This window comes from Plectropomus leopardus, chromosome 7 (genome assembly GCF_008729295.1).
Source record: "Plectropomus leopardus isolate mb chromosome 7, YSFRI_Pleo_2.0, whole genome shotgun sequence".
Taxonomy (NCBI): Eukaryota; Metazoa; Chordata; class Actinopteri; order Perciformes; family Serranidae; genus Plectropomus; species Plectropomus leopardus.
This window is the reverse complement of record NC_056469.1, coordinates 24,536,658-24,551,616: the sequence shown is the minus strand read 5'-3', so window position 1 is coordinate 24,551,616 and position 14,959 is coordinate 24,536,658. Positions and strand designations below refer to the sequence as shown.

The 14,959-nt window shown below is 39.4% G+C and overlaps 1 protein-coding gene across 1 annotated transcript; it reads left to right on the top strand.

The window, feature by feature from the left end:
• Positions 1-2,090: 2,090 nt before the first annotated feature.
• On the top strand, positions 2,091-14,724 carry iffo1b (intermediate filament family orphan 1b). The gene is made up of 9 exons (XM_042489332.1): positions 2,091-3,413; positions 8,086-8,146; positions 9,085-9,180; positions 10,180-10,320; positions 10,461-10,645; positions 10,779-10,905; positions 12,636-12,725; positions 13,272-13,402; positions 14,213-14,724. The coding sequence occupies exons 1-9, from the start codon at positions 2,440-2,442 to the stop codon at positions 14,310-14,312; spliced, it is 1,905 nt and encodes a 634-aa protein (XP_042345266.1). The 5' UTR covers positions 2,091-2,439; the 3' UTR covers positions 14,313-14,724.
• The last annotated feature ends 235 nt before the right edge of the window (positions 14,725-14,959 follow it).

Here is a 14,959-nt window from a genome sequence, read left to right as displayed (position 1 = left end):
ATAGATACACTGATGTGTCCTTTAAAAACAACCTGTCCTTGATCTAGAGAGTCAAATAAAATAAATAAAGGGTTTATCATAGGTGTAAATAACTTTTAAGTGAGCCTAACAATTATTTATAACTATAACTTTTGAACTTTTGATTGGCTTTCTTTTTTATGTCCTTATATTTATATAAAAATGTTTAAAACTGATATTTCACCTGCTCGATTGGTTTCACCTGCCCACTCAGTCCTTGTGCTTGAATACCATTGGGTAACTGTTTTGCTGTGTGGTAATTTAATTTCATACAAAGTAGGCTAATTAAAAATATGCAACATTGGTTACTGTGTATGCACAGCGTGTAGAAATAAATTTCTTGATAATACTTGGTGATAATATGTTTTTCATGCCCTCGCCAAGTTTGAAATTTTGGGCTATTTTAGTTCTATAACAAGTCTTCTTTCAGATAGTTTAGATTTATCTTCTGGAAATGTATGTAGAAAGTGCATCTTTTATTAGATAATGCCTCCATTGCATGCTTTTAAACATACATTTTTAGAAAATTTGTAATACAAAAAGTAATTGTCAACTAGAGAAATTTCATGGCGATATCTTTTAGTTGTCGTTTTACCCTTTTCACCTGCAGTGTCTTATTTTTTGTTTAAAAGCAATTTTCTCAAAATGGATTCTTTCTCGAACTTCAATTTCTAAGTAATGGAATTACCCCAGTCCAGCTTTTAGGAAAATTTTGCCCACTGGGCTTTCTAACAGAAACTGATTTCTTGGCTAAGGTTAGGTGGGGCAGGTGTATGAATTTCCAGGTTAGTACTCTATTTCTTCTCTTTTAAACAATTGAGCATTTTAAGATTTTATTTTAGTTTGTCATTCATGTTTGGCTGTTGGCATGTTTGTATTTAAATCTGACTTATTTCTAATTAAAAAAAGTTGGTAATGACTTGGAAGCAATCGGTGGTGGACTGTAAAAATGCATTTACTCAAGTACTGTACTTAAGTGCGAATTTGACATACATGTACTTTACCTAAGACTTTTCTTTTCATGTCACTTTATTCTTTTACTCCATTACACTCCAGTGGGAAATACTATGCTACATTTATCTGAAAGTCTTGTTTACTATTACTACAATTTTTTTTGAATAAAAAAACATAAGAAAAGTTATAAAATGTTATTTTTGTTATATATCACAGTTTATACAAGTATAGCTAATCATTCATCAATTAATTATTAGCTAAATTTAAAAAGAAATGAGCTACTATTTTGATAAACATTTAAGTTGTTTTCTAATTTAAATTGAATATTTTTTTAGTTTTTTAAAATGTTTTTCCTGGATTGGCTACTTTTGATTTACTACTTTAAGGAGGCCTACTTTTTGCTTCAGGACATTTATCTGATATTTTTTTAAAAATAAAAAGCATAACAAGAGTTTATTTTTTATTGTTTATAAATTACAGTTTACACAAGTAGAGCTAAAATAATCAGTCAATTAATCAATTAGCTGATTTAAAATATAAACTGGAAACTATTTTTGATTAACAATTATGTTGTTTTCTAATTTAAATTGAATAATTTTGAGTTTTTTCCTGGATTGGGTACTTTTGATTTTTATACTTATACTATAAGGGGGCCTACTTTTTACTTCAGGGCATTTATCTGAAAGTTTTAGTTACTAGTTACTTAAACATTTAGATTTTGTATTTTTGCATAAAAAGCATGAGAATTTATTTATTTATTATTATTATTATTATTTTAATTTTTGTTATAAATTGCAGTTCATACAAGTACAGCTAAAATAATTAGTCGATTATTCAATTAGCTGATTTAATAATAAACTCGAAACTATTTTTGATAAACAATTTTGTTGTTTTCTAATTCATATTGATTAATCTTGAGGGGTTTTATAGGTATTGGTAATTTTTCTTAAGTAAAGGATCTGAATACTGGAAATAATGATGCCCTTTTGGGTGGCGGAAAACAAACAGTTAATGGCTCAGCGCGGCTCTAGTCTGGTACTTACGGTAACCATGCTCCTCCAATCCCGCAGCACCTGCTCCTGCTTGCGGTCACATCTTGTTGCCAGAACTTCAGTGACGCGGTGACACTGGATTTGTGTGTTATCCATCCACGCTCTGCGCCCATTTCTTTCTTTATTGGCGTTTATTTTGCAAAACATCCGCGGGTCCAAGTGCCGCAGCGTTTTGTACTGTTGCTCTCAGCCGGTTTGGAGTCGATTTTGGATGTTTGGTCGCGGGCGGTAAGAGAGCACTGATCCATCAGCTGACGTTAAGACCTCTCAGCTTTAAGGATAAGATTCTTATTTAGAAACGGTTATATAATCAGGTGAATACTGGCGTTTTGCGCGCGTGTCTGTCTCGTTGGTTCAACTGCTACTTATTTATTCATTATATTCTGTTGTAGCAAGACAATTCCCGTCCGTGTTCATGCCAGATCTGCAGCGCTTCAGTTTTCCATACCATAGCATGAATCCTTTGTTGGGGGCTAACACGCATCTCCAACAGCATCCACAGCAGATTGAAGCTCCCGGACACCCAGACTCTCCCTCAGGCCTCCTGCCCGACACCGTTTTCGGTGGACCGGACCCGACGTCGTTTCTGCTGGGTGAGCAGCCCGTGTCTGGGCCCGATCAGCCGGGGCCTGATTACCCCGCACCCTCACAGACCTCACCTTTCCTCCACCACTTCCAGCACCGCGCTGTGCCGCATCCCCCCGCAGCCATGGCTCTCAGAAACGACTTGGGATCCAACATCAGCGTCCTCAAAACCCTCAATCTGAGGTTCAGATGCTTTTTGGCGAAAGTGCACGAATTAGAGCGCAGAAATAAGATTTTGGAAAAGCAGCTGCAACAGGCGCTGGATGCCAACAAGGGCTGTCAAGGTGGATGCTGTGAAGGCAGGGGGCATACCCAGGAGGCAGGTGTGCAGACCGGATTTGTTGGGACCATACCACTCAGGCCTGGCTCCCTGCCCTTCCACAACACCAACAACTCAGCCAGGAGGCCTACAACACTGTTCCCACCACCCCTCACAGCAGCCCTGCAACCTGCAGCAAACTCCAATGCAACCCAAACAAATGCCACCTGTAACCCAGCAATCACCATCAGTCAGGCCTCTCCCTGTGTGGACTCCCCTGGATCTGGCTCTAGATCTGTCTCCAACACCAGTGCAGGCCCGGGGAGCTCCACCAACCCTCCTCCACGGTTCCTCCCAGGCACCATCTGGTCCTACAACCACACCCGCAAGTTTGGCCCCAGTGCGGAGCGTCTGACCAGCCCAGGAGTGTCCTGGGTGCACCCTGATGGGGTTGGGGTCCAGATTGATACCATCACCCCTGAGATAAGAGCCCTGTATAACGTCCTGGCCAAAGTGAAGAGGGAGAGAGATGAGTATAAACGCAGGTAAATGCATTGAACTCTTTAGGGGCATTTTCCTCTGAGCACGAGGCTGCACCGTAGATTTCTTTACTGTGTGTAATGCTCTACTTTGGAGCAGTGATCCGAGCTGTAAAACAGCTGCAGACCAGCTGTCTCCAACAAAAGCAGAGTCAGCACAATCTGTCTCCATCCATCACCTCCAGCCTGACCCTGCATCCACTTCATATCTGACCACAGAGGCAGGTGCTGCAGCTAGAAATACACCCCAAAAAATTAACACATCACGAGCTAAATATAAAGAAGAATGAAGGTCAAAGCTTAGGGAGACGTGAAGAGAAATCTGTGGCACAAATGTTTACTTCAGAGTTTCCAGGACGCTGACTCACCCATGGGTGGCTAGGAATATTAGGGAAAATCCATCCTGACACAGAGCTCATGCAGACATTTACTGTATAAAACTGAATAAGTGTCTGATGATTAAAGGCAGTGATGATGATGATGATGCATCTAAAGACAAATCTTGGAGATGGTCCAGTTAGGCCGCTGAAACAAACCTCACAATGCCCAGAGTGGTTTTACTGGGACATAAGAGGTCAGAGCTGTGAGATTCTCAATAGGCTTGATTTCCTCACAAACATGAGAAGAAGACAACTTCAACTTTTAAAAATCTGTGAAATAAAGTAGAAAATTATAATAGATAATTATTCTGTAAAATATTATTAAATATGTAATTGTTTTTTTTGTTTTTTTGTTTTTTTTTTACATTTTCCCCTAGCTTTAAAAAGTATTTTCCAAATCTGCTGATTTCTTGCAATTTGCAGGACATTTTATGTCAAGTTTCTCATTGACGTTATTCTGTCAAATATTTTTAAATATATAATTTTGATAATTATAAATACTTTTTTTCCCCTACATTTTACCCCTAACTTTTAAAAGATATATTTTCCAAATCTACTAATTTCTTGCAATTTGAAGGACACTTATTGCCAACTTTCTCATTGACATTTTCCCTATGTTTTCATAAGAAAGCAGACATATTTGCTCAGAGTTCAGAGGTTTACATGCTTGTGATGGCAGCACAAAAAAATGATGTTTATCCAGATTTCAAACGGTTAAGACAAAATACCAACAGTCACAGTTTCCAGCTTCTCTAAAAGTATGTTTTATGCTGTTTTCATGTCTCATATTACATTTGATTAAATACTTTTGGATTTACAGATCATAACAAATCGATTTCAAGACGTCACCTTAAGCTCTGGGAGATTTTCTGACATAAAGACAAAAAAAATGAAGAAAATATTCAGCAGATTAATTGATAATGGAAAATAATCAGTTTCTGTGCTAGGATAATTTCAAACAGAGCTTCTCTGAATCACTTATTCATTGTCAGTGTACCAGTTAACAGCAGTGTGACACCCAATGACATCACCGGTTCAAATCCGGATGCTCTGATTTCCAATTTAGGGAGGCAGCTGTCTGTGTTTGCAGATGACTGGAATAACACAGTGTGAACACTCTGTCAGGGTGGATTTTCCATTTAAATTATTGTTCATCTTATCATGACTTTGAAGTACATGTGACAGTTTGGGATTACGTATTATCTGTCCTGAGTGAACTATGTTCCAGCACATTCACCGTTGAATTCCCTCATATTATGTCCAAATGAGCAGCCATGCATTCTTCGCAGAGGAGATCCTGAACGCAGCATAGTGGGCTCTTTGTGGCTCAGGGAGAAGGACTCAGAGTGTGTGACATAAGACATGATTTAATTGTTTTTTAGGAGCTTGTGAGTGAATGATTTGCTGACCTCTTGTTCAGTAAGTCGAAACTTTTGTAAATCAGTGTTTGTTATCTGATCAGTTTCCAAATTGTTCCACGTTGAGGTTTTTGTAAGTGGTTTCTGGATTCTTTCTCAACCTTTGAGTGTACTGCAGGTGTTATTTTACCTCAGGACAAAGGAGGCATTAGAGGCTGTTTATCCAAATGAAACTCACTCATTCAGATTCATGGCTGTTACATAGGCAGTCAGATATTTTGAACAGATCCCAATTTATTAATGAAATGTCCTTTGTTGCCCCTGTGAGTCATTTCACCAATGAATTAATTTATCTTTTGGCTTTTGGTGCATTTTGCTTCTTTTTCTATCCTGTTTTTATCCTTTTGCTTTTTTTTCAAGGACACTTCTCTTTCCCCTCTTTCCCCTTCCTTCGTCCCTGTCCCTCACTCCACCCACTCTGCCCACCACACTTTCACATTCTCTTTGTCACATAAACCTCACACAAACCCACACAAAACACTTCCTCTCCCTCTCTCATGCTCCCTGCCTCTCTCCTCTCCCACTGCGCATCCCCCTCTTCACACTCCACACTGTATCTGCAATGCAGCATGCACTGCAAGCTCGAACTGCTGGACTGGAGGTGGGGGGGGGGGCTTGGCTTGCAGAAGGAAGCACTACTCGGCTTTCTGTTCACTCTCACCTTACTGATCAAACAAGCATCCTCTACGACAACAACAACTCCTATTTCATGACTCAGTTTCTCTCAGATTTAGTATTCCCTAAAGGTCCTGATGTGCCGCAGCATTCTGCATTTCAAACAGCATTTTATATAAGAGGCTACAGGCTCTGCAGTGAGTGGATTTCCCCTGAGCACGTGTGCCGAATTAAGTCACTGAATCTGGGAACACGTATAGGATCTGTGCTCCGGCTTTTAAATGTATTAAAGTACAGATTCATGGGTCTTAGCTGCACCACAGTAGCACACGATTCATCAAAGAAGCAATTCATCAGAGAGTGAATAAGCAAATCAGTTACACTTTTCTCATTTACACTGGATCTTTTCATGCAACTTGTATCCAGATTTGTATCCTTACATAACTGAACTAAACTGAGTTTACTCTTTAATTTCAGATCCACAGGCACTCTTTGTGCATGTAAATTTGCACAACAAGCACCTGACAGCCAACCTCGTGTCATTCCTCCTTTTGTAAATTGACTTTTGACTGATCCTGAAGCTAGTTAGGTCCACATTGATTGTAACTTACCAAAAGGTGAATTTTGTGTACCTTTTAAAGGGCTACCAAATGTGCTGACATTTGCTAAACGGATTAATATGTAACGCCCAGCATTGTTCACACCCATGTATACTTGGTAGCAGTGTTCTTCTCTGGCTTGTTGGCACATGGCTGCCTGTCTTTACGGGTTACTGCCACCTGCAGATCAGCATCATTAATCCTGGACGGTCGTGTCATGTGACATTATGCTTCCGGAGGAATTTGATTGTTATAGAGTCACAGTTGGATAGACGGATGCACTTGCAATAGTGAAACATCTGGTGAGAATGCCTTTCAGCCCTTTTGGCTTTTAGGCCTCCTCTTGAAATAGTTCAGTCATGGATCCCTTTACACCAGCCCTTCTGAGTGGGTCTTCGAGATACATAAATGGATCATGTGTAGTGTTTCCTACAGGGGCATTCTGTTTATTTTAATTTTGGGGCACATTTTAAATGCCTGTGTGTCCCTTTGTATCATCTCTCTCTGAATTTGGATATTTTTGTGGGTTCATACACTAGTGTTGTAGAGATCAGTCTTGGTCCCTGAGATCAGTCTGAAGACCAATTTTAGAGGGTATCGGTTTCGTTTCGGAATCGAGTGCATTTTGACTCGGTCTTGTCTCAGTATCGGATATAGCGGACTCTGGAGTTTTAATCAAGACCAGTTGAGACCACAATAATAATTTGTTAACATAATTACTGTTATTGAATGTAAAACGTTCTTCTTCAAATCCAGGCAATCACAGAAGTCATTTGTAGTTTGCTTTTTTTTGTCACTGATAACGGCTGCCATCCTTCATAGAAATCGAGGGAAAATTGTTTATACAAATATAAATAGTGTTTGTCTTGACTCGGTCTGGCCCTGCTTTTGGTTTTGGGCTCTTCTCGGTCTTGGCACACTCTGGTCTCAGTCAAGTCTTGGTCTTGGTTAGTATGGTCTTGACTATAACACGACCATGCCTGCAGCGCAGTGGGCAGAGCTCTCCATGAGCTCTTTTTTTTCTTCTCCTGCAGCAGTTTATCACTTGCTGGATGGATGATTGATCTGTCGATCTGTTCACAGCTGATCAGATCACATCGATGGATGAGAGGAGCAGTTTGTAAGTGAAAGTAAACTTTTAGACCTAGCAGAATGAACAGTTAAGCTGTGCCTGACGCTCTGCTGCGATGTCTCTGCTATAAATAACCCAACAGTATATATAGTATATTCCTATTGCACTCCTGATAACCAGTCCAATGCCAAAAATCTATTATTGGCGGTGGATGACGTAATTGTAGCAGCAAGCCACAAATAAGAGATGTTCCAATACCACGTTTTTATACAAAAAACAGCTATGTACTAACAACAGATTTCTGTATCAAGGAGCTGAATAAAAGAAGACGATGCAAAGGCTTTTCAGAGTAAGTTTGTAGATCACGACATTTCAGAGATTTACTGACATCGCCAACCCTGAAGCCTTGTTCATCGTAAAATTATGTGGTTTCAGATCGGTGCGTAGACTCGCACACTAGCAGATACTTTATCCAGTATTTTAGGCAGTATCGTCGGAGGCATTTTTGATATTGGTATCAGAACAACTGTAGTTCTCTGCTTATATTACAAGACACTAAAATGTGTTCATTGTTTTTATCTGTGTGTCTCTTAGATGGGAAGAGGAATACACAATGAGGATGGATCTGCAGCAGAAGATTTCGGACCTTCAAGAGGTAACGTGTTGGCCTTTGTGTGAATGTGGGTGTGTGTGTGTGTGTGTGTATGTGTGTGTGTGTGTGTGTGGAGACATGGCTAGAAGCCAACAATGCAGTGTGTCTTAACTGAAGGTGTCTCTACTTTATATTTGTCAGCTGTGACATCAGCCTGAGTCATTCAAACAACAAAAATAAATTGTTGGGGTGTGATACTTGAGCTATGGCTTAGCTGAACTAAAAATACCATGAACATACCTCCTCTGTTTTCTTGGGTTCAACAATAATCAGAGTTTTAAATAGCTTACATGAGACTTTTCACTATGCCTTAACAGTCAGGAAAAAATGAGTTATTTTAATTTGACTATGAACAATCAACTGATATAAAAAAAAGCATGAGTCATTCTCATTTAAAAGTTACAAAAATCATCTATTTTGATTAAAACAGAGTTTTGTTTCTTATCTGTTACTGCTGTCAGGTTAATTGCTATGTTTGTACTTTCTGCAGCGGTGGTTTGTCAATTTCCTGTGTGTGTGTCTCAGTGTGTACATGCTTGTACTGTACATGTTTTTTTTTTTTTTGAACGCACGTGTGCAATTGCCAGGAATCTGCACCTGACCCACTTTCTCAGGCGGCACCCCATCAACAGGAGACCGCAAGCTGTAAAACACCACTTGAGACCCAAAGGGTCCTGACCATTATTGTTGCACATATGAATTAGTCAACAGGGAGGAGAGAGAATTATGATGCCATCAGACAAATCCAGAGCCCTCCAGAGGAGATTATGCATTTAGGATTTACAGTGTTTTTGTGCACTTTGCAAATCTAAGGTTTTATTTTGTTGATCACCTCCGCTTGCATAATGTAAACTGTAGTTTCCAGTAAAGATATGTGGTTAGAGTGTGGGCGTGTTTGCACTGAATGTGTGTGTTCTTTATTGCTTCCTTTGTGTGTGCAGGACCTGCAGGAGAGCGAAGGCTGTCAGGACGAGCTGGCTCTCAGAGTTCAGCAGCTGAAGGCGGAGCTGGTTCTCTTCAAAGGCCTCATGAGCAATGTGAGCACAGTGCAGCCCATGCAGTCAAACATTAGTCATACATTTTATTTATTTATCTATTTAGATAGTTTATTTGATCGGGAAAATGCGAATTAACATAGTACAACTTAAGCCTGTTACAAGCAAGCTGCAGCAACTGATGTTTCTTATATAGAGATTATAGCTAGTATTATAAGTAGTTTCCAGCTCCTGTCCCTAGTTAGACTTTTAATAAATAAAAATAAGAAGATATCAAGGTTATATACGATAGCATGAATACAATAACAATTATGGCAAAAAGAGAACTAAAAGGTTAATATATACATCAAGAATTACAACATACAGTTACAGCTAAAAAGACAAAAATACACAAAAATATCAAGGTTGCATACACTGACACTCAACTAAGCTGGTGATGGCTGGTGTAGAGATGCATGCAAAAGAAAAGTACACATTTCTGGTCAGAGGGAGAAACATTCCTACTTTTATCATCTGGAATAAAAACCTTGGATCTCACCAGGTTTTTTAATATGCACTAATATTGCAACACCAACCTTTTCAAGAAGGTGGTTAAAGGAATGAAAGAGGGAGGCTGTGTCCTCATAGTCCATCAAGTCCCCCACCATCTGAAAACCCTGAAAAAAACCTATATTAATGCAAAGAAAATATCACAAGTAGCTCCAGCCGTTTTGATATGATAAACATGTTGAGGCACGTTAACCGGTGTGTGCACGTCTGCATGCAATCAGGAATATCAATGGAATATTTATTTTCAGCTCAGTAGGAATGTCTTTTCATAATAAGCGCAAAAATAAACAGAAATATTTTGTGTACGTACAGTGAACATATTCAGGATTGTTGCAGGAAGACATTAAGTGAAAGGTGAAGAAAAATATTCCTAATGTAGTTTGTTGAAGAAAAACATAGTCATGTTTATTTAAAGCAGTGATTTATTCACATTAATAAAGCAGAAGTATTTCTTCCCTCTGTCTTATGTGGTTCCTTCGATCCTCTCTGTAGAACCTGTCAGAGTTGGACAGTAAGATCCAGGAGAAAGCCATGAAGGTGGACATGGACATCTGCCGCAGGATCGACATCACTGCTCGTCTCTGTGACGTCGCTCAGCAGCGGAACTGTGAAGACGTGATCCAGATGTACCAGGTACCAAATCTGAGCAGTTAATATTCTCATCTCTGGGTCTTTTATTTGTTTTATGTGTTTTTAAATCCACTGAGTCACTTTATTTGAAAGTTTGTGTTGTGTTTCGATAGTGTTGGTCTGAATCCTGACTGTCCTCGCAGGTTCCCAACAACCAGTCCTCCCTAAACTCCCGCCGGAAACAAACTCCTCTGTCCTTCAATGGGAGTGAGTGTGACGAACCTGTCAGCACCTCTGAAAGTGATGGGGGCGTGGTCAAAGAGGAAGAGCACGGTGGCTCATCAGCCAATCAGATCAATGAGGAGATGCAGAGGATGCTGAACCAGCTGTGAGTCATTAAATCATTGTCCCGCAGCCCTGCAGTCCTTCTGCTGCTCTACTATTTTTCAATGTGTGAACTTGTATGTGTCTCTGCGTGTGTGTGTGTCTTTTGCGTGTGTGCATTTATGTTTTTGTTTAAGCCGTGAATGTGAGTTTGAGGATGATTGCGACAGTCTGGCCTGGGAGGAGACCGAAGAGACGCTGCTTCTTTGGGAGGACTTCCCAGGGTGCACCCTGCCTCCTGACCCCACACATCCACCGGGAGAGGTAGGCTGAGGTCGCACACCTTATTTCATTGACATGTCTGAGTGCTGGTTTAAAAGAATAGACGCAGACTTAAATACAGGGGATGGACAAAATAATGGCAACATCTACAGTAGAGAGATGAGTGCGATTCAATACAACATAGCCTTTTAAACTTTATAATATTTTATGTCAAACAAATATGTTGAAAGTTCCCCTTTGGGTGTGTCAGAGGATGAATTGATTTGCAAACATTAACATGATATTAAGTCTGTGTTTTCCTTGTGTGTCTCAAATCTGGTTTTGAATTAGTCGGCAATTAGCAAAGAGATGGAAATCAGTGTTGATACTTTCTGGCATGAAAAACGTATCAGAAACATTTTTAACTTTGTTAACATGTCCATGTGGTATTTTTTATATGATACAAGACAAATCTTGAGTGAAATAAGCATTCAACACCACGGCTCAGCATTTCCACTTTGGAGCTGAAGTGTGACTATGACCGACTCTGACTTCCACGTTTGTTACGTGACAAAACAAAGGTATTACCGTAATCCCAACACTCTATAACGAAACACGGGGTATCAGACAAGAAGCCAGACGTAGCAAAGTAATGTTTTTTGCATGTGAAGTTTCACTTTCACCAAAGCCTCCCTGGAGTGCCAGCTCCAGTTCCGAGATAACATTGCAACTGTTTTTGCAAATTTCACTCGTCCGCACAATTTCATTGCAAAAAAAAAAAAAAAAAAAAAAAAAATGCCTATAAACATTGCAATACAGATTACTTCTTTTGTGGCATTTCAGGCCACAACAATCCCTGATAACAGCTTGCAAAATCCTGGAGGGACTTTGTAAAGTTATATTTAAGCCATTATTGAAAGGCAGTCCTAATATGTGATTCAGATGAACAAAGTTGAGTTTTTAGGGGTTAAATCAGTGACCAGAGAGGAACTAAAAAAACAAGTTCAACCATACACATGCACACTATGTTTTTCTATTATCTTTATAGACCATTTATATCTGGTCTTCAGATGCACTGCATGTCATATTCAGTCTATTTTTAGGTCATTGTTTGGACAAAGGACGCTGAGAAAGTCAAATCTGTGTGTGTGTGTGTGTGTGTGTGTGTGTGTGTGTGTGTGTGTGTGTGTGTGTGTGTCTGTGTGTGTGTGTGTCTGTGTGAGTGAGATCACGATCTGCACGTTTTTCCATTGTCATCCTTCAGACAGCTGCACATTTTAATGTTGTTGGTTCAGATTTCAAGGAACCTTTTAAAGCTCTGATGCAGAATTGCTGTGCAGCGCAGCAGCGTGACGTGTCGGTCGATACAGTTTTTGTTTTGTCTCAGACGATGGCACTGACCTTCACGGCTCGACTGTAGCAGGGCGTTTCAGGACAAAACACTGCGCTCGCACTCAGACAGATGCAGTGTCTGGCCTGTTTTGGTGTACAGTGTGTTTGTTTCCAAGAAGTGCATGTAGGGATTAGTTTTCATTTACCGGCTGTGTGGTGTTTGAACAATCTGCTGTCCCTTTGAAGGGAGGAGCTGCATTAGTCAGTGAAATAAGAGCTGATGGGAGCATAAAGCCAGCTGTGCTTTAATAGTCTTGTAACCTCATGTAGTGTCTGATTGTGTGATGATTAGCACACAAACACATGTTCTGTTTATTAAGTGTTGGTGCATTTGAGCACATGTATATCCATATCCTCACCACAAACATACCATCTTTCTTCTCTGTCTCTCTCTGTACCAGGAGGACTGTCTGGAAAAGGTGATTAATGACACAGAATGTCTTTTCAAGTCCCGAGAGAAGGAATATCAAGAGACAATTGACCAGATTGAGGTCAGACACTTACTTCTTGAATGGTTTTCCTGTTGATACATGTTGCCTGTTTTTCCTTTGTTTTAATGCTCAGTGTTGTTTATTCTCATGTCCTTTGTACAGTGCATTAAGATCGCAATACCACACCTTTTCTTATGTCTTCTGCATGCTCCTAAGATGTATAGTGCTCCATTTCCTGCAGATTCATTTAAGATGATTTCCATAATGTCTAAGCATTAAATGATTTTTTTGTTTTTGATATGTCCATCTTTTAACAACCTCAAGAGTCCCTTAAAGCATTTGTCCCTCCTGTTTTCTCGTTAAATGTGTCATACTTGTACTATATGTTGCCTTTTAATCTTGCACATGTGTGATCAATCATCTCTAGAGGGGATTCTTTTCATAACATTACATAAAAAACTTTTCTAAAGCTACATGAAGCTTAGCAACAGTAACGTGCACAACACGTAATAGTGGTGCAGAAGCAACTATTTTGTGGTAAACACACATTCAACATTTGTAATTTGATATTTAAAATATGTCTGACTGAATGTTTTCGGACTCCAGTTGGAGCTGGCCACAGCAAAGAGTGACATGAACCGACACCTTCACGAGTACATGGAAATGTGCTCGATGAAGAGAGGCCTGGATGTTCAGATGGAAACCTGCAGGAGACTCATCACACAGAGTGGAGACAGGTAACACACACACACACACACACACACACACCACACACACACATACACACGGTCCTTAGTCTACATTATTTACATAATTTGTCTGTTAGTCTTGTCTGTCTATTTCTTATTTTGCTGAACATTATCTCTCTTTTTTCATGACTTCTTACTAAAGAAATAATTTACACAACATATTATTTAAAATTTCTTTTTTTAAAATTTAAAAACATTTGTTTTGCTCCTGCTATGTGTCTTTGATAAGGACTGCATATATAAAAGTGGTCTGTTATTCACAGCAGCAATAACAGTCTGCTGAATGCCGTAATTAACCAGTCAGAATAGAGTGTACAGCGAAGCTGTGTAAAAATGTGTGTTACAAACTGTTTATGAAATGTTCATATACTGTGTATAAATGCCAAATAAGGAGACTTAAAGTGCTGCCTCTGGAAGAAATATGTTATTTGGAACTAATAGTTAAAATAGAGACAAAGGTTCTGTAACTGTTATTTTATTCTGGTAACCTGCGTTGAGTTTATTTGCAGTTGTTGACTACCACACGACTTTTCTTGGAAGAACTTCTCAATTTAAATCCAAGAAAGCTTTTTTTTATCATTCAAAATTTTTCGACAGTTGATTGAATATATACCATCTGAACACAGTCTTTATATACCTGTTTATAATAAATTATATCTTTTTTCCCCTAAAGATTTATTCAAAAATTCTAAAGAATTTTAAGGAAATATCTATGATCTTTTTTTTCTATACCCACACAAAAGAGGAAGGAGGTGTGCTACATGAAGAATAAGTCATTTTTGTTTCTGTCTCTCACAGTAACTCTGCAGCGCCTGCGCCCACTGAGGACGGCGACCAGAGAGACAACGACAGGTCCTCATCGTCTCCGCCTTCTTCCTCGAGTGCTGGGAGATCTTGACACATCCTCAATCCGGCTGTAACGGGGGACGTGGTCACGTAACCTCCGCTGCATCCAGCTACAGTAATACACCTTCGCAATATACACATGTAACTATGGCAACACCATGTTTACATATGAACCTCTTCATTTACAAAATCATATTGTTACTTCTTCCTGCTGTCCACGCACTCAGCTTGAGGAGACTTTGAGCACTGAAACTGACTGAGTAGCAGAGCTGGATTTATTGTCATTACCACTTAATGCAGACGTCACTGCCCTGCAGAGGGGAGAGGTCTTCTTACAGTTGGACCTGGTCATGTTGTGATTAACAGAATGTAATTAAGAAAGTAAATATTATAATGGATCGTCCTGTGAAGATGAAGAATGTTGAGGATCCTGAATTTATTGTAAGTAAACGGGCTACAAGAAAGTATAGCATGATGTATTCACTCCAAACAGTCAAAACACTTAAATACCCCCAACATCTGAGGCTATGTAAGCAAATACAAGTTGAAAGGTCATTAAAACCAAAACCAGAACGTCACTCCACACAATTTACCTTCTATTGCTAAACAAACACTAAAGGCAGGTTGCAGGATAGTTTCAGTCTTGAAGTACTGTAACAAAATGTTTCCCTGAGCCCTGTTTACATGGGACTAGTATTA